The 20,739-nt window shown below is 40.4% G+C and overlaps 1 protein-coding gene across 2 annotated transcripts; it reads left to right on the top strand.

Annotated features, from left to right (window-relative positions):
* Window positions 1–1,117: 1,117 nt before the first annotated feature.
* si:ch73-139j3.4 (CD82 antigen) lies at window positions 1,118–20,222 on the top strand. Of its 2 annotated transcripts, none has more exons than XM_061717747.1 (8): window positions 1,118–1,328; window positions 5,026–5,104; window positions 7,459–7,571; window positions 11,046–11,120; window positions 12,245–12,343; window positions 13,428–13,619; window positions 15,990–16,073; window positions 16,186–20,222. In XM_061717747.1, the coding sequence occupies exons 1-8, from the start codon at window positions 1,263–1,265 to the stop codon at window positions 16,384–16,386; spliced, it is 909 nt and encodes a 302-aa protein (XP_061573731.1). In that variant the 5' UTR covers window positions 1,118–1,262; the 3' UTR covers window positions 16,387–20,222. The 2 variants fall into 2 exon arrangements, with proteins under 2 accessions (XP_061573731.1, XP_061573730.1); XM_061717746.1 differs by having other exon boundaries at window positions 13,422–13,619.
* Window positions 20,223–20,739: the final 517 nt, after the last annotated feature.

Below are 20,739 nucleotides of genomic sequence, written 5' to 3'. Positions count from 1 at the left end.
GTGAAAGTTTTCTGTTTATACAGGTAACTATTTATATTTAGAAAGAACTGAGTTTCACAATCTGGGGTTTGTGGGCCTTAAAAGTGACGTCCAAGAAATCTAATGAGGAAATCTAAAGGAAGTTATTCTGTATCCAGTTTTTATCAATAAAAATGATTATGGAGATGTGGAATACCTGGACACCACTTTTCCCAGAACACCAAACTAAACTGATAAATGTTATTTCCTGTCATGGCAGAAGAATGCATTCTCAGTTTATTACTTTAATTTCACTTTACAAACTTCTGGAACTGGAACAAACTGGAACAAACTTCCTGTAGACCTGAGGTCTGCTCCAACTGTCAGCTCCTTTAAATCAGGGTTAAAAACATTACACTTCTTTTCTTATTCTTACCTATTTGTTATTTACTGTTTAATTATGTCTTGCCGCTTTTAATGTCAATGTAAAGCACTTTGAATTACCTTGTGTTGAATTGTGCTTTATAAATAAATTTGCCTTGCCTTGTCTGTAAAATCCCATGGAACTACCCAGCTTTTAATCTTCTTAATATTTTAGAGGAAGATTTTTTTTTTCATCATACACTTCGAGAAAAAAGTTGAAATGTTGAGAAAAAAGTTGAAATGTCGAGAAAAAAGTTGAAATGTCGAGAAAAAAGTCGAAATTTTGAGATTAATGTTCAAGTTCAATTTCGTGAATAAAGTTGAAATGTTGAAAAAAAAGGCAATATTTCGACTTTATTCACGAAATCTCGACTTTATTCTGGAAATTGTATTTAAACATTGATCTCGACATTTCAACTTTTTTTCTCAATATTTCAACTTTTTTCTCGAAGTGCACAATAAAAAATAATCTTCCTCCTCTCAGATATTTTTTCTCCTGCATGGCCCTGATACTTCCGTAGAAATCTCTGTTCATCCATGAAGGAAATCATTGATCAGCTGGCTGGAGCTCGTTAACCTGTGATTCCCACCAGCGTCCCAGTTTCCTGGTTCCTCTGCTGTTTACGGCTCAGGCACACGTGCATTGTGGGCATTTGTGTTTCCAGGGAGACGCTCGGAGCGGTTTAATGTTTAGAGACAATGAGGAAGTGAACTCTGACCCTCCGGGTGAGAATGAGAGCAGGCGGCAGGCGAGACGTTCTGAGAACGGAGAACGGAGAACGTCGCTGAGGAACCCCAGACCTAAACCCGCCCGACCCGTGTGACCCTCCTAAACCCGGCCGACCCGTCTGAACACTCCCACGACGCTGTCGCGCTTCAACATGAAGCTGGACGTGAAGATCGAGCTCCTGAAGTTGAGCTTCGCCCTGGTCAACACCATCTTTCTGGTGAGACGTCGCCTGAACGCTATTTAGACTTTATTTAAAGGAGACCTATTACGGCATCTAATCCCTATTTTAAACAGGCCTTAATGTCTTAAAAACAAGATTGTTTTTGCTAAATAAGTTAGAAATTCAGCCTCTGATCCATGTCTTTATCTTCCCATTCTCTAACCTCATTATCTATGCAGGATTCTGAGTGGGCGGGGCTATGATAATGAGGCTCTGTGCTGATTGGCTGGTGGATTCTGAGGGGCGGGGCTATGATAATGAGGCTCTGTGCTGATTGGCTGCCTGAATGACGTGTAGCAGGGGGGGGCACAAAGCCTTGCTCCGGGCAGAAGAGCAGCCGGCTGCTATTACACTATTAAGGCTGATTTATGGTTCCGCGTTACACCAACGCAGAAACTACGGCGTAGGTAACGCGGCGACGTGCACCGTACGTTGCGTGTCGCCGCGTAACCTACGCCGTAACCTACGGCGTACCCTACGGCGTAGGCTCTGCATCGATTTAACGCGGAGCCACAATTCAGGCTTTAAACGGTGTCCCATGCGATGCGAGCGAGCATCAGCGACAAAATCAATTACATTGCTTTGCCCCCCTGAAATAAAAACGGTCAAAATCATCCCCCCTGTAAAACTGCCATCCCCCCTTTCCATCCCTTATGTCATTTCATCAATGAATGTGGTTTTACTGCTATTTCAACATTTAGAGTCATCACCAGAAAAATAACTTATTGGACAATTTTCACCTGTTTCAAGTATTTTCACTTTAAATAAGTAGAAAAATCTGCCAGTGGGACAAGATTTATCTTCTCATTACAAGCAAAAAAATTACTTATTTTAAGTGAAAATCTACTTGAAACAGGTGAAAATTGTTCTTTTTTCCAGTGATGAGTCTTGTTTTAAGTCTAATGAGATTTTTTTTACTAAAATGAGACATTTTAACTAGAAATAAGACAAATATTCTTGTTAAGATTGTGAGTTTTTGCAGTGATCCATGTTACTTATCCTGTGAAGGACAGAGTCATATTGATAAGTTCAGAAAAGTGTTTTTTATTGTTATGTTTTGATGTATTTGATGTAAGACCAGTGGATATTTAAAGCTTACAGAAGGCTGCATTTAACTGCTGCTATGTCATTCCTGCAGTATTTCTGCAGCTGTTTTGGTCACTGCTATTATTTGTAATATATTATATTATTTGTAATCAGCACAAATTATCTGTCCCCATATGATAAAATCCACCATCCCCGCTGATTTCTTTTCCAACTCGAGTACTGATTGCACTGTCCTAGAAAAAACAAAACCAAAAAAATCACATATAAACGAAGAAAAGAGCCCTGAAAGTTCACTACTGCTTCAAACCGGAAATGCGTTGCTTCCAAGCGAACCAATCACAGCCCTCTCAGTCTGCGTGTGGTCTGCGTCGCCTCCACGCGTAGTTACAATTTTCAGGAGGTGCACGTCAGTGACGGCGCAGGTGAAGGCGTGTGGTCTGCGTGGACGAAAACCACACGCCGTAGATACGGCGCCATTTTGACGCAGAGCCATATTCTTTTTTTCTTCCTTTTTCCTTTCCTTTTTAATCTCATTTCAACTTTTTTCTCGACATTTCGACTTTTTCGAAAAGTCAAAATGTTGAGAATAATGTTAAAATACAATTTTGAGAAAAAAATTGAAATGTGGAGAAAAAAGTGGAAATGTGGAGATTAATGTTCTTTAGAGGGGTGCCTCAGGGCTCAGTGCTCGGGTCCCTTTTCTTTACCATATTAAACTCCAGCTTCTTTTATCTAGCGGCCAATCATGACAAATGCAAACAATGCAGTTCAACTTATTCCAAATTAGTCCCATTACAGTAATACAAAGCCAATAAAAAACAATTGTTGAGGAAACCAACAGTTTCTGTCAACACGTCTTTGTATTTACACTAGTGCTGTCAGGCGATTAAAAAAATGTATCTAATTAATTACAGGATTTATAAATATTTCATCTAATTAATAGCATTTTAATCTCATATCTGCTAAAGGTCCCCAAATAAAGAATTCAAATTCTAGGACATTACAAAATTGCAGTGCATGACTAATCAATTAGAAGAGATTCTCTTCTCTCTTCACACTAAGAAGAGAAGATTTGAAATCCACATTTTTATTGGTGAAGTGTTTCATGAATGAAATTCAAAAGAAAAAGCTCAAGCACATCAGCAGGCCAGGTGCATTATTCAAAAATGCAATGCAAATACAGTTAAATAAAATTCATAAAATAAGGCTGAGTCTCAAATAGGAGCTTAAAGGTATTGTGACATCATTTTTAACATGCTTTTAACACTATTAAAAGTCTTGGCCAACATCCCTCAAATGTGTCTAAAAGAGTGTAACAAGAAAAACTTCACTCTAGTACTCTATTCCTGGCTTTTTATTACAGTCTTTTTTTGCGCCGTGAAAAATGCTTCCTTTCCCCCCTTTCCTGTCAATCATTGCTCCGCTCCTCCTCCAAACCTCCTCCAACCCCAGCCATACGCTCACAGCGGCGTGGGAGAGTTAAGCCGAGAGCGACAGGCGAAGCATGCACGGAAAAGCAGCAGGGCGAACCACAGCAAACAATCATAAAAATAAAGGCATGCAAGCAGCACTGTCCCCTTATCTTAAGTCCAGTCAGTGGCCGCGGGTCTTCTTAGCAGTTTTCCTCCGGTGATTAGAACAAAAGAGGCTCTAAACAGCTCCGTGTTAAGCCTGATTTATGGTTCCGCGTTAAATCGACGCAGAGCTTACGCCGTAGGGTTCAGCGTACGGTGCGCGTCGCCGCGTAACCCTACGCCGTAGGCTCTGCGTCGGTGTAACGCGGAACCATAAATCAGCCTTTATGGTGCGCTGGAGAGGAGAGGAGGCAGGGAGCTGGGTGGAGGGGGCGGTGATTTAGCGGATCGTTACGTAACGATCCGCCACCAAACCACATGCGCCGTTTTTGCACAGTTATGCGGAAAATCCCAGAAAGCACACAATACACTGAATGTTAAAAGTTCCTTGTTTTTTGGGTGTAATTGATGTCAAGACACCCAACAAAACACAAAAAATCTAGAAAAATGTTTTTCATGTCACAATCCCTTTAAGCAGACTCTCAATTCAAAATTAAAACTAAAGCCGACCCAATACAGCGATTCAAGTACTAGTAGCTGTAACGTTTACAGTGGAACTTGTCCGGACATGTTTAGCGTTTAAATGATCATTCAGGCTGGAGCAGCTCCGGTGAGAGGAAAATTATTTTTTACAAAATGTACAAATCCCCGCGTTCTTGTAGATAGTCCAGCCTTCTTTCTTTTTATCCAGAAACTTGCCGTTCAAAGGCACTAACAAAGTGGCCTACGGGTCCCTCAATGGGCCAAATTTAAAATGCTAGCGCATTTTGCCACTCGTAATTAATTGCATTAATTTTCACAACGCGTTAATTAGCAGTGTAATTAATTAATCTAATTAACGCGCTAAACCGACAGCCCTAATTTACACTCCCTCATCTGTTCAGGGGATCCACTCAAATGGGTTTCACATTTCTGCTCTGCATGTGATACCCATAGTTCACTTGAAATGAGGCGACTTACACAGATTTGATGAGAGTTAACTCCGGGGGTTTTCAGGGTTGTGGTCTTCTCTCGAACGCTGCTGCCGTCATGAGTAAATGTAGTAAAAGATGGTTGGTGCTTTCCCTCTGCAGGTTCTGGGCCTGAGCGTCGGAGGCTGCGCCGTCTGGATCCTGTTCGGCACTGGAAGCTTCCTGAACGTCCTCTCATCTGGTAGGATGTTTTTTGTGGCGGGGGGCAGAGGTGTCTTCAGTATTCACATTCATTACTCAGGTAGAAGTATAGATACTAGAGTTTAAAAATACTCCTGTAGAAGTTGAAGTATCAACTCAAGTTTTTTACTCAAGTAAAAGTATAAAAGTACTGGTTTCAAAACTACTTAAAGTATAAAAGTAAAAGTAATATAAGGGGGAAAAAAGCCATTGAAAATGAATGTATCTTAGTATAATGCAAATATATTAAAGAAGCATATATGTGTACTATTGAGCATTAACATGTTAATATAAATATATTAAAGAAGCATATATGTGTACTATTGAGCATTAACATGTGTTAATATAAATATATTAAAGAAGCATATATGTGTACTATTGAGCATTAACATGTGTTTCAGAGAGCAGCAGATATGATGACTAGTTGCCTATAAGTATTGTAATGGTGCAAAAAGTCAAACTTCATGTTCATGTCATCATTTATCCTAACCTTTATTGGAATGTACATCCAAGTTTAGTTGCAGGAATCTGAGGGAACGGATGTAAGAACAAAACTGGACAAGAACATCTGAAACAACCACAACCAAATTCACTCTATCCGGATGGAGCAATTTAACTGGATAGTTTTTATTAAAGGCCCAAATGAAATAGAGTAACGAGGCTGTTTTTAAAATGTAAGGAGTAAAAAGTACAGATAATTGCGTGAAAATGTAAGGAGTAAAAGTAAAAAGTCGTCTGAAAAATAATTACTCCAGTGAAGTATAGATAACCAAAATTTCTACTTAAGTAAGGTAACCAAGTATTTGCACTTCGTTACTTGACACCTCTCTGGTGGGGGGTGACATCCACTGCAAAAACACAGGGAAACGCACAACGGGCACACGAGCCTTTGAGATCTGTGAGAGAGAAAACTAACAAACAGACACGAGAACAGGCCGAGACACAAACAGCAACCAGTCCAGGTCCCTGAGACTGAATCAGAACTAGGTTACTGTGATTATCAGACTCCCAAAACTGTGGGGTGAGCATGTAGGTGAGTGAGCAGAGTGTATGTCTGTGTAACAATGAGTTTACATGGGAATTTGAAATTAAATCTGATTTAAAATGAGTAAAAATTACCATGTAAACACCTAATTCCGACAGAAAATCAAGTGTGATGTGGCTTCTACGAGCCGTTCAGATTCTGCTCCTTTTCGTTACGTAACGAAAATGCAAACCACGCCATTACCAAGTTATGGTTCTGCGTCAAAACGACGCCGTGCCTACGCCGTAGGGTACGCGTCGACGCGTACCCTACGCGTTGTCGCAGGATGGAGACACACATTTTGATGTATTACACCTGGGTGCACGTTACGGTTCAGGCCGTATTAACTGCCGAAGGAATGGCATAAATTGCGCCAAAATTACATGATTATTTCAAAATGGCCGACTTCCTGTTGGGTTTCGGCCATGGCGCCAAGAGACTTTTCTTTAAGTTGTGACATGATACAGGTGTGTACCGATTTTCGTGCATGTACGTCAAACCGTATTGTGGGGCTTGAGGCACAAAGTTTTCTAGGGGGCGCTGTTGAGCCGTTAGGCCACGCCCATTAATGTAAACCATTAAATATCACATTTTTCGCCAGGCCTGACTTGCGTGCAAAATTTGGTGACTTTTTGGGCACGTTTAGCGGGAAAAAAGGCCTTCCTTTTGTCAGAACAATAATAATAATAATAAGAAAAATTCCTACAGATACAATAGGGCCTTCGCACTGCAAGTGCTCGGGCCCTAATTAAAGCTGCAAGCAGCAAATTTGGTGACTTTTGGGGCACGTTTAGGGGGAAAAAAGGCCCTCCTTTCGTCAGAAGGATAAAGGAAGAAAGAATAAAGAAGAATTCCTACAGATACAACTGTAACTGTAACTGCTCGGGCCCTAATAAAGCAATAGAATTGATTTTGTTGCTGACGCTCGCATCGCATGCAGTTAAGACACGATAACTCCGCCGGCCGCAGCTTCCGCCATTTTTTGGTAGCGGTGTATCGCGTCATTCAGGCAGCCAATCAGCACAGAGCCTCATTATCATAGCCCCGCCCACTCAGAATCCTGCATAAATAATGAGGTTAGAGAATGGGAAGATAAAAACATGGATCGGAGGCTGAATTTCTAATTTAGCAAAAACAATCAAACGCTTGTTTTTAAGACATTCAAGGCAAGACATTAAAAAAGGGATTACATGCCATAATAGGTTCCCTTTAATTTTTTATTGGAAGTTGAGATGTGGGGGTTTTGTGTTCTATGTAAATATTAAAAAAAAAGAAGTGGCGTCTCGTCCCGTTTCTCCTCCTGCAGCGTTTATTTCCCCGTCTGTTTGCAGACGAGCTGCAGGTGGTGATGGCCGGGCTGCTGATGGTCGGGGGGGTCGTGCTGGTGGTCGGCGTGGCCGGCTGCGTCGCCATGACCAGAGAGACGAGGCTGCTGCTGCTGGCGGTGAGTCCTGGAACTGGTCTGGTGTCAGACCTTCACCTGGGAATTTAGAAACACAAAGGAAAATAATACTGGACTAAATATACGGAAAATAATATGTAAATGAGTTGATGTGGAGTTTGAAAATTACAGAAGAGTATCGGGGCCATGCAGGAGAAAAAATATTTGAGAGGGGAAGATTTTTTTTTTATTGTGAACTTCGAGAAAAATGTCGAAATGCCGAGAAAAAAGTTGAAATGTCGAGATTAATGTTGAAATACAATTTCAAGAATAAAGTCGAAATTTCACCTTTTTTCTCGACATTTCGATTTTTTTCTCGAAATTGTACTTCAAATTAATCTCGACATTTCAACTTTTTTCTCAACATTTCAACTTTTTTCTCAACATTTCGACTTTTTTCTCGACATTTCAACTTTTTTCTCAACATTTCGACTTTTTTCTCAACATTTCGACTTTTTTCTCCACATTTCGACTTTTTTCTCAACATTTCGACTTTTTTCTCCACATTTCGACTTTTTTCTCAACATTTCGACTTTTTTCTCGACATTTAGACTTTTTTCTCAACATTTCAACTTTTTTCTCCACATTTCGACTTTTTTCTCGACATTTCAACTTTTTTCTCAACATTTTGACTTTTTTCTCGAAGTGCATAATGAAAAAAAAATCTTCTTCCTCTAAAGTATTATTGTTATTTTTCTCCTGCCTGGCCCTGATACTCTTCTGTACTTTCTTCTCCTCTCCTCCGCCTCACCCACTGCAAAAACTCAAACTCTTACCAGGAATATTTGTCTTAGTTCTAGTTAAAATGTACGGAGCCCCTAAAGGGACACAGATTTTTTTTTTTTTTATAATGAGTTGTACGCGCGCACGTGAAACCTTTACGCGCGCGCGTAAAACCTTTAAGTGAGCACGTAAAGTTGTTTACTTGCAAGCAAAGTGGTAATGTCCTTATAATGGAGTCCCAGGTTAAAATATAGCTCAGCTAAATCCTGTAATGTCATTTCCATTCATAAACAGAGCAGGGCGCAACTGTAGGGTCTCCTGTTCCAGCATGTACTTGTTTTTACGCGCTCACGTAGAATAACTTTTAGGCGCTCACTTATAAGTTTTGCGAGAGCGCGTGAAACTTTTAAGTGAGTGCATAAACGTTTTACGTGCTCACATAAACAACTTTACGTGCTCACTTAAAGGTTTTATGCGCGCGCGTAAAGGTTTCATGCGCACGCTTAAAACTCATTATATAAAAAAAAAAAATCTGTGTCCCTTTAGGGGCTCCGTAAAAATGTCTCATTCTTATTAAAAAAATATAATTACACTTAAAACAAGAGTCATGACCAGAAAGATAACTTGTTATCTGACATATCTAAATAAAATAAAAAAATTCTATACAGCAATACATTTTTTTTAAAACTTTTTTAATGTACAATTTTTCCCAACTTTTTCCCTTAAACTCAGCAGTTTCATGCTTGTTTGTTTGAGGACAGCCATAAATCATTCATTCATGGATTCATAAGTGAATTTGCGATCCAGTTTAGAAATCCAAGTTTTTATTTCCCACTTAGTTACTGATTATCAGTAATTACCGCACCGGTGACGATTCTGCGCCATCGTGATTTATTGCTCCTCCGTGAATCTGATTTAACGTTTTATGAGGAGCTGCAGGATTCTAAACAGATTAAAACCATAAAAATCAATCATTTATCATGTAACTATTATTTGTCATAATCTTTGCGAGAAAGTCTTTCATGTTTCTTTGTTACTTTATTTTGAAATCCACACATTGGCGGCATCACTTCTTAAACTGCATATATATATATATATATATATATATATATATATATATATACTGTGTTTATGTGCATGCTGAACACTTCTGAGTAGTACTTAATTACTGGTGACGGTGTAATCAGTTCTCCTTGCAGTGTGATGTGTTTATGCAGCTTTAAGCTGTATTCAAAGTGTGCTCTTACATTATCTATCTGTATCATTATTTATTTATTTATTTATTTATTTATTTATTTATTTATTTATTTATTTATTTATTTATTTATTTATTTATTTATTTATGTATTCTTTATTTCACTCATTAAAAGAAAAACAAAACAGTTATATAATTGATTTATATATATATATATATATATATATATATATATATATATATAATATATAATTACAACAAATCTCTTTCCTTGAATGATAGGGGACAAAAAGAAGACTAAGCTTATTTTATCTTTCCCTTTTTCCTAAGAAATCAAATTTCAATTGATGTAATAATAAAAAAGACAAAAACAAATCACGAATTACGCAATTAAAAAAACACTGAAATTTACAGATTCATTTAAATCTCAAAGTTCATTATTTACCTTTTAAGTGACTGAATTTTGTTGATTTTTTTTGTTTTATTGATTTATTACTTATTTGGTTTATTTTCCTAAGTTAATCTTTTAATCTCCAGTTAGAAATTAATTATACTTAAATTAATAAATTATACTTTAATTATTTCACACCATAGTTCAGTATTAATAGTGGTTGTTTTGTTTCTTTCGACCACAAACACGGCCATGTATCCATCACCCATCCTGTAAAGCCACATCAACATTAAAGTGAGCTAGGAAATGTTTTCTCCACGATCGGAGTTCCGTCAAAAGAAATCTATCCACCCCAGCAGTGTCCCGATAGATTATTGATTACCTCACTCGATGTGCAAACACAAGTACAGGGTTTTACAATGTTTCCAACAGCAGCGTGACTCTTTATTCGTTATTAATATTTATAAGAAATGTATCCATATCCAAAACCCTGCAAGTTCTACACAGAAAACTATGTTCCAGTTCAGAAAATCACAGCTACAGCACGAGACAAGCTGCCAAAAATAAAGACAAACTATAGCAAGAGAACGCTGATGTACAGAGCTATGTATGACTGGAACTTACTTCCCAAACACTTTGAGCGAACTACTAGCATAAAAGAATTCAAATTATTAGTAAAGAAACATCTCTTAAATAAATACATATAAAACTTATTTAATTATTATAAATGGCTATTGGTTTACTAAAAATGGTCATGGGTTCAAGTTACGATAAGTGATCATAACTTAAACGCATTGTCGATGACTATACATTGTTTGAATTGGTTGATGCTATTTTAAGGAGGTATGATTTTGTATTGTAATGCATTATATCTAAATGTTTAACGGAATGACTGTAACCTTAATGTGAGTGTCAAAAGGAGCACTGGTCTTATTTGACAAAAAATCTAAAGAATATATTGTGTAGTAGAATTTTTCCTTTATTTTTCCTTTTTTCTTTTCTATGTTTCTTTTCTTTTTCTTTACTACCTCTTTCTGTTTGCTTTTAATTTTTGTCATGTATTGTATATTATGTGTCGGAACCCAGGAAGAATAGCTGCAGTTTTGCTGCTGCTAATGGGGATCAGAATAAAACTATAAACTATAAACTCTTGGTTGTTCCTCGTCAGTATCTGGGCTTCCTGATCGTGCTGCTGCTGGGCCAGCTCTACATCACCCTGCTGCTGCTGATGAACAGACACAAGGTGAGAGTCCGTGCACTTCAGACCTGCACGTTTACGTCACCCACGACACTTGGACCAAATCACTTCACTAGGAAGTGACGTGTCTCCAGCAGAAAAAACTGTTCATCTACACCAGGGGTGTCCAACCAGTCAGAGGCTAACAGCCACGATTGGTTACTGTGTTACTGCAAAGAGCCACATCGTCCACATCGTCCACATCAACTACCCGTAATCCCTCACTCCCTGCTCTCTCTGAGACATAAAAATACCATTAGAAAACGGAACATACGTACACCTAGCCACATAGATATATGCACACACGCACGCACGCACGCACGCACGCACGCACGCACGCACGCACGCACGCACGCACGCACGCACGCACGCACGCACGCACGCACGCACGCACGCACGCACGCACACACACTCACATACACACACACACGCACGCACGCACGCACACACACACACACACACAAAACTACATTATTCCAATAATCTGTCTGTAGAGGTCTGAAGGATCTTCTGTAGAGGTCTGAAGGATCTCCTGTAGAGGTCTGAAGGATCTCCTGTAGAGGTCTGAAGGATCTCCTGTAGAGGTCTGAAGGATCTCCTGTAGAGGTCTGAAGGATCTCCTGTAGAGGTCTGAAGGATCTCCTGTAGAGGTCTGAAGGATCTCCTGTAGAGGTCTGAAGGATCTCCTGCAGGTCTGAAGGATCTCCTGTAGGTCTGAAGGATCTCCTGTAGGTCTGAAGGATCTCCTGTAGGTCTGAAGGATCTCCTGTAGGTCTGAAGGATCTCCTGTAGGTCTGAAGGATCTCCTGCAGGTCTGAAGGATCTCCTGTAGGTCTGAAGGATCTCCTGCAGGTCTGAAGGATCTCCTGTAGAGGTCTGAAGGATCTCCTGCAGGTCTGAAGGATCTCCTGTAGAGGTCTGAAGGATCTCCTGCAGGTCTGAAGGATCTCCTGTAGAGGTCTGAAGGATCTCCTGCAGGTCTGAAGGATCTCCTGTAGAGGTCTGAAGGATCTCCTGCAGGTCTGAAGGATCTCCTGTAGAGGTCTGAAGGATCTCCTGTAGGTCTGAAGGATCTCCTGCAGGTCCGACTCTGAAGTTACAACAGTTCTCCGTGTCTTTGTCGTGATCAGATTGAAGACAGTCTGAATGAAACCGTGGACGGCGTCATCTTTTACTACGGACAAGACGACGAGATTGGGGACCAGATCCTGGACAGCGTGCAGCATCACGTGAGTGTCCCTGCAGCCGCCGGCTCTGCTGATATCTTATCCCCAGTGGTGGTGGTGATGATGATGATGATGATGATGATGATGATGATGATGATGATGATGATGATGATGATGATGATGATGAAGTAGTTTATTTGGTCGATCAGTTTCCATTGATAAATACATTGCATTTCATTTCCTTTTGTAGGAAAAAAATAATAAAAAAAGAAGTAAGGAATAAACCGACCAAAAGGTGTAGCTGAAGCCTGAGCTTATTCTGCCTTCCCTTTTTAACTGTGTTTAATTCATAGTACTAATACTGTACTAATACAACAAGGACAAACAATCTACAACAACAACTAAAACAGCAAAGTAAACACACATGCAAAGCAAGAAGGAAGACAAACGTAAATATGACAGAAAAATCAAGTAAAAAAAACAAACAGAAGACGGATCTCAGAAAAACAACTAACAGAGAAAGTAAATAATCAATGCTTAGTGGAAACAAAACCAATCTCTAGTGAAAACAAAAGGAAACCAAAGACCAATCATTACATTTTTTGGTACCGTATTTTCCGCTCTATAAGGCGCACCTAAAAACCTTTCATTTTCTCAAAAACTGGCAGTGCGCCTTATATATGATCATTACGGTAATTTCTGTTACTGTAGTCAGGGGGATTGTGGGTAATGTAGTCGGTGTCGCCGAAGTAACGGCGTTAAAAACGTCAGGAATCGTCACAGACGTTCAAGACAACAGCAGCGACGCCGACTCGCATAATGGAGACTTTGACGAGACGGAGCAAAGCTGGTTTTTATTTTGTTAATAAAGTTTGACTTACGGTACTTTTCTTCTTGTTTTAGTACGGTATTTTACCATATATTTAGTGCGCCTTATAATACGATGCGCCTTATTGTGCGGAAAATACGGTATATAAATATTATTATTCAAACAACAATGTATGTATATATATATAGTTTTGTATCACACTAATGTTCTGTATCTTTCAATTATATTGGATTTATACATCGTTTTAAATTTATTTATTGAACTATAGTCTTTTAATTCATTATTTATCAGTGAAATAACTCCGTGTCTCAGGCGCAGTGCTGCGGCAGGACGGACCCCGCCGACTGGCTGAACAACAGTTTCATCCAGAGTCTGAACCTGACGGGTTTAGACGTGCTGCCTTGCTCCTGTTTCAACATCACGAACCGCAGCGTCAACTCGCCCTGGTGCTCAGAGAACAGCAGCTTCCCCGAGCCGCAGTTCGGACGAGGACAAGAAGCCTTCAACCAGGTGAGGTGTTACGGGCAGGTAACGCGGTGAAACACGCTTAAATCAGGGAGGAAGAGAGGGAATGCACATGACGTCACAGATGCGACTTCCCACCGGGTTTCGCCCACTGAGTGTCAGAAAGACTGAGTGGCAGAAAGACTGAGTGGCAGAAAGACTGAGTGTCAGAAAGACTGAGTGTCAGAAAGACTGAATGTCAGAAAGACTGAGTGGCAGCGTAAACCTTCAGTTTGAGCAACTGGAAAACATCTAAAATGGGAAAGAGCTGTCGTGGGATCGACTGTTCTCATAGATTTAGCAAGAAATCGTTATCGTTTTACAGACTGACGAAAAATAAGCTTAAGAGAGAAAAATGGATCGCTGCAATTCAGAGAAACAACTGGATTCCAGACACCGAAATGGGGATTTGTGGTTCCCATTTTGTATCAGGTAATGTTGGATTTTTGGGTAGCTAACGTTAAACGGTCAAATCATAAAGTTCCGTGTCCTCATCACTTTAATTTCTACAACAAATCCTGCCTTGAAGTCGGACCAAGCGTCAAGACTTTTGTATTCCTTCAAGCTTTGCTTCATGTATTTCCCCGGCGTAGAAATTAAGTTCATAAAAATATCATGAAACTCGATTCGTGGCCAAATATTAATGTCCATGGACCACTGGTTCTTGGGGAAACTGTACCAAATATTAATGTCCATGAACCACTGGTTCTTGGTAACTGTACCAAGTATTAATGTCCATGGACCACTGGTTCTTGGTAACTGTACCAAATATTAATGTCCATGGACCACTGGTTCTTGGGGTAACTGTAACAAATATTAATGTCCATGGACCACTGGTTCTTGGGGAAACTGTACCAAATATTAATGTCCATGGACCACTGGTTCTTGGGGTAACTGTAACAAATATTAATGTCCATGGACCACTGGTTCTTGGTAACTGTAACAAATATTAATGTCCATGGACCACTGGTTCTTGGGGTAACTGTACCAAATATTAATGTCCATGGACCACTGGTTCTTGGGGTAACTGTACTCAACTTGTTGCAAATGTTTTTGCCACAAAAAAAAATCCCCAAAAAATAAAACACGCCCGAGAAAACCTGAAGAATGAAGGCGATATATGAGTATACAGAAAAGGTTTCCCTTTTCTTCCGCTTATTATTATTATTCCGCGTGCTTATTTGTCTGTTAATGCGGCCCGAACCTTAACGTGCACCCATGCATGGCATACATTGTTGGATGCGTCTCCATCGTGCCTCGAAGGGCAATACTTTTCTCAGTCAAAAGTGTTACCGTGGGAACGCTAGATGCCAAAAAGCAAAAAAAAATGGCGAAGGTTGCAATGCTTATTTTTTAGTGCGTCCGAAACGTACGTACACAATAGTAGGTACACAATAGTATGCTCTATCCATACACATTCCGGAGAAATGTATTAGTGTGGATTGATGGACACTAGCTAAGCAGAAACTTCCCACAATGCAATGCAGCGGTGTTTGGTTGCTAAGTGCTGCGCAGATACGTATATGTCATAAGTATAATAATATTATTATTTAATATTAATATTATAATATTTGTATATATTAATATTATATAATGTCATCTTGTTTGGGCCAGGATAAACGGGAAAGAGCAGAGCGGTGCTGCTACTGCTGCTGTGACAGGAGTTGTTACCATAGTAACAACGGCAGGAAGTGCCGTGTGTCTCTGAGTAGTACGTCCCAATTAATGCAGACTACTGATATTAACTCAAAAGTGTGCCGAAATTAAGTATACTTTTTGAGTAAATACTGTTTAGTATGGCATTTCGGACGCACTGATAGACTGCCACCTAGTGGATGGGAGATATAATAACACTTATCACCACACGTTGACAACAATATTTAGTCATAATTTTCGTTGACAAAAGCAGCTTTACATATAACGGATGGATGGAAACATCCAGCATTGCCACATCTGGGGGGGGGGGGGGGGGGGGGGGGGTTAGCGTGTAAAACAACTTTACGTTGCCATGGATACCCACTTTTTTTTATATATATTTTTATTTCACAATAATTTTCACAATTCACATTTTCACATTCACGATTTCTCATGATACTCATTGGTCCCCCTTGGAAAAGTTCTCCAGTTTTGAAAATAATGGAGACCAAAATTCTTGAAAGATATGACCATGGTTGTATTTTTCCAAAGTAAATTTTTCCAATGGTAAAACAACTGAAATTTGATAAAAAAAAAAAAATTGAAAGTTGGAGGGGAATCATCTTTCCAAAGTAAAAGTATGCATTTCTTAGCAAAGTATGTGATCCCCGCTTCCCAGGGATGTCAGCAGGGTTTCCTGGTCTCGGGGACGGACTGAGAGCTGTGAGTTTGTCGTTGCAGGGCTGCAGTCAGAAGCTGGAGGCCTGGCTGCAGGAGAACCTCCTGACCATCGTCGGCATGGACGTGGGCCTCATTCTGATCCAGGTAATCACACTGGAACCCCACCCAGGTGGTATTCTTTATAAATTTAAATACTATAGTCTACTAATTCATGAAATTTCAACAACTTTAAAGATGAATGTTTTTCTCTTTAAAGGTGGCCAACATCTCCATCGTGGTGAACTCGTACCAGATGTTTGGAAGAAGATCCGCCTTGAGAAGACGGAACCGGCTGGTTGAGCAGGCCCCCGACGAGGACCTGTACGAGGACCCCGACGAGGACCCGGGCTACGTCGGTCCTGAAGGACGTCACCCATACCTCAGGGACATGAACCACTGGGACCAGAACCGACCGTGACCGGGACGACCAGAACCCGGGACCAGATGAACCCGGAGGGTACCAGGACCACCGGCCACAAAAAACTCTGCAGCCAGAAGTAATCGTTCTGGAACCAGAGACTAAAACCGGGCTGAGCAGTCCTGGTCCTGCAGGGTCCTGGTCCTGCAGGGTCCTGGTCCTGCAGGGTCCTGGTCCTCCAGGGTCCTGCCCCCCCCCGGGAAAACCGGAGACACCCTAGCCACCGCCCCCCGCCCGAGCCCCCCCCCCCCAGCCACCTCCCCACCGCCATGAGGTTACCCCCCCCATAGGCCCCCAAGGCCCCCACCGGCTAGGGACAGGGCCCCACGGCGCCAACCACCCCCCCCCCCCCCCAGGGGCCACCAAAGGCCCGCGCCCCAGACCCCCCAAGCCGACCCCCAACTCCAAGGGCTACGAGATCACCACCCCCCCCGCCCCCACTAGGTAATGAAGCCAATAATCGGGGACCAGAGAGAGTGCAATTCAGCCGAATGTTGTTCAGTGGAGGCAGACATTATCTCACTACTGATATGATCTGATAAAAGATTCCTAAAGTGGTTGATACATAAACTGGACTTTTGTTTCCAATTCACTAGAATAAGCCAGTGAGAACCCGGTGTGTCCAGTTAGATTCCATTTGAATATCTCCCAGGTGTCCTAATATACATATCGTGGGGCACACTGGGATTCTGTAGTTGATCCATGTGGATAAATCCTCAAAAATCTCCTTCCAGAACCTCTGTACCGGTGTACAGAACCATAAAGCATGCATATAATTATCAGGAGTGTTCTCTGTGCACTGTGAGCAGATATTAGAGGTTACAAAGCCCATCTGGAACATCCTTTGTCCAGTATAGTGTATTCTATGAAGAACTTTGTACTGTATAAGTTGTAAGTTTGGGTTCTTAGTCATAGTAAACGTATTTAAGCATATTTGTGACCAAGAAAACTGGTCGGTGTTAAGTGAGAGATCCGCCTCCCACTTGGAGATCGGGAGAGAGACTGAATTGTCCAGTTAAACACTAACCTGTAGAGTTTTGATAACAACTTTAAAGTGCTTAGATTCAATAAATCTATTATCCTAGCGGGAAGTTGTAAGTCTAATTGGCTAATTTTATATGTTTTATTTATTATGGCCTTAAGTTGTTGGTACTCTAAAAATGTATTACTGCTAACTCCATATTGAACAATAACGGCCAAATCCACGAAAGGATTGCGCGGCTTTGGCGGCCGCTAAACCGGTGCAAATGAGACAAAAAGAGAGCGTCTAATTCACAAAGCACCCGCAAAGGGCGAATTGCTCCACAAACTGCGCTCCCAAGCAAATAGTGTCATGGTGCGCCTGTGCCATTTGCATGCATGTAAATTAGGTAATATTCATACATTCGGCGCAAAATTGCCGCCTTTCTATGCAAATAAGCCTCATTGCAAAAACAGTCTAATTCACAAAGGCCAGCGCTATTTGCCACACGCAAAAATAGTGGAGCAAATACCATCTTTTCGAATTGTGTATTAACTGCGCGCAAACTCACTCCTCACTCCCACTCTGTTTCTCTCTCTCTTCAATATCATTCAAGCCTGTGTGATACTGAATGATATTAAGGGTGAAATCTACAGTCAGACATGACTGTAACAGTCAGATCAAGTGGGGTTGTGGACTTATCTCGGATTTAAAAATAAAAATAACAGGACGGAGCTCAGGATTCATCCATACAGTAGGGGCTGCTTTATTACTAAAGCAGCCCAAAAATTAAACAATTCCACCATATAAACATATACTGTAAATCTAGAATGTGTATGTTTAACACCTTGTCCTAACTGGACGCGAGCGTCCGACTATCGCGTCGCACTGCGTGGCATTGGACGCGCTCTGTCCACACTGAACTCGTTATCGGCCCCGACGTTCTTTTGATTGACAGCTGAAACTCTCTTTTTAAAAGGCTGATTTATGGGTCCGCGTTACACCAACGCAGACCCTACGGCGTAGGCTACGCCGTCGATTTTACGCAGAACCATAAATCAGCCTTTATTCACCACACTACCCGCCTGCGCGCTCCTGAAAGAAACTCCTAAAATAACTCCTAAAAGAGTAAAAAGACAAGTAAAAGATGGGTGAGTACTTGTAATCTTCCTACGTTTGTACTTTCTAAACAGAAAACAAGCTTGATATTGTGATATTTAGCCTAAATGTTCTTCTATTTTCTTCCTGCCACTCGCATTGAAAGCCAGTTAAAGCGCTGTAGGAAACAGTCAAGATGAGGAACGGCTGATCCAGTTAGTCGAAATGAGAAGTTATCTCTATGATTCCTCCTCATTTCACTACAAAAACCTCAATAAAGTGACAGAAAGAAATACTATCCTATTATTATATAGGTCCTGGAACATCGGGAGGGAGAGAAAAGGTCCTGTAAGTGGGGAAAAAAAGCAGAGAAAAGGGCCCTTTTCTCTTTTTTCTGATTAAATGAATCCGAAATAGACAAACAGGCGATCTATGAGTAACTTCAAAGAGAAATAAAACACCGAGAGAATATGGATAAAAGGAGGTGCCGGATCCGATCAAATACTGGATCTTGTTTCCGGCAGGATCCGGTACAAATTAAGCCCTAATAAGATTCTTATTATTATATCTTTTTATCTTATCAGAACCTTCCAGCTCCCTGCCGATCTCCCTCCAGCAGCTGCCACTTTATTCAGGTTCTTGTATTGAAATGACTGTTTCCTACAGCGCTTCCAACCGGCTTTCAACGCGAGCGACAGGAAGAAAATAGAAACAGGGCGTCCGACAAATGTTCAGCTCAAAACGGCGCGCCGCGTCGCTCTGCGCCGCTCGCAACCAGTATGGACAGTGCAATAAAAAATAAAGCAATGGAATTGTTTTTGACGCTGACGCTCGCTTGCGTCGCATGCAGGGAGGACACGGTGTTACTCAGACAAGGAACAATTGCACTCAGCTGCAAAACTTTATGGGCGTGTTTGCGCCGGCATATCATTAGAGCAAAATCTTTTCTGAATAGGACCTTAAAGCGGGGCAAATTGCGGGCGCAAATGCAGCGCAATTCTCAGCGCTATTTGCGGGCGCAATCTATTCTTTGTGGATTTGGCCCTAAGTGTATTGAAAAGTACAAACTGTCCACCTATGATTACATGCTGTAGATACCGTATTCCTTGATCTCTCCATTGAACAAAGTTTACCATCTTTTTATTATTTTTCAGGATGTCTGGGTTGTTCCATATGGGTGTACGGTCACATGGAAAAAGTGAAATTTTAGCTGCTTTAAGAAATTCCCACCAAGCTGACAGAGTTGTGCTAATATTAATGCTTTTGAAACATTGATGTTTGATGCTTTGACTAATAAATGGTTTTCAACCCGGAGCAGAGGACGACGCACGGACAGCTTTTTATTAGATTTAACTGATGATTCCTTCTTCTTGGTTTTAAATTGGCTACACTGAAAAAATAAATCTAAGCGCATGGAAATATAACATATTTAAATCTGTGATATTAACAATTAAAAATTAAGTTTGTTGCTTTACGAGAATACATATAGTTTTGAACTTAATCTGCATTTGTTAAAAAAGACATTGTGCATTTTTTCCTTAACCAGCAGTATTTATGTAAATCCCAGCAATCTTTTCATTTACACACAAACAACATATTTACTTTTCCTTTAACAGTTTTAATCTATTGGGCAGATTGACCAACGTTTAGATGAAACATGCTTTATTTGTTTAAGTAGAAACCACAGTAAAAAATATCTGGCTTGATCTACTTTAAAAAGATTAAGGCAATTTTTTCGTATGTGATTTTCATGCAAATCAAGAAAGACTAGTCTTTGTATAAACTACTTAATTTTTAGTATGTACAAAATTAATTTGCAAGTAAAGTCAACTTAATTTTGATAAATAAAGTAAACTTAACACAATTAAGTTGACTGTACTTGCAAAATGTATTATTTACATACAAAAAATTAAGTAGTTTATACAAAGACTAGTCTTTCTTCATCTACATCATAATCCCATGCAAAAAGTTATATTTTCAAGTACATCAAGCACAATATTTGCATCAGTGTATATTGATTGATTGATTGATTGATTGATTGATTGATTGATTGATTGATTGAGAGGGGCGGGGCCATGAGCCAAATCCTGTGGAAAAGGGGAGGAGTCGCCAACTTTTAAAGAGAATCTCTTGTTGTCTAATTAGGAGTTGAAAGGTGTTGATCATTGAGGTTTGATTGTAAAGTCAACCACGGAGAATATTTATGTTGTGAAAATAAATTAACATTTTTTGAATCTGATCTCTGTGAGTCCTTAAACAATTTAGCGAGTCATAGACCTCCTCCTCAGACTACT

This window comes from Cololabis saira, chromosome 3, assembly GCF_033807715.1.
Source record: "Cololabis saira isolate AMF1-May2022 chromosome 3, fColSai1.1, whole genome shotgun sequence".
Classification (NCBI taxonomy): Eukaryota; Metazoa; Chordata; class Actinopteri; order Beloniformes; family Belonidae; genus Cololabis; species Cololabis saira.
This window is presented reverse-complemented; position numbering and strand designations above follow the sequence as displayed.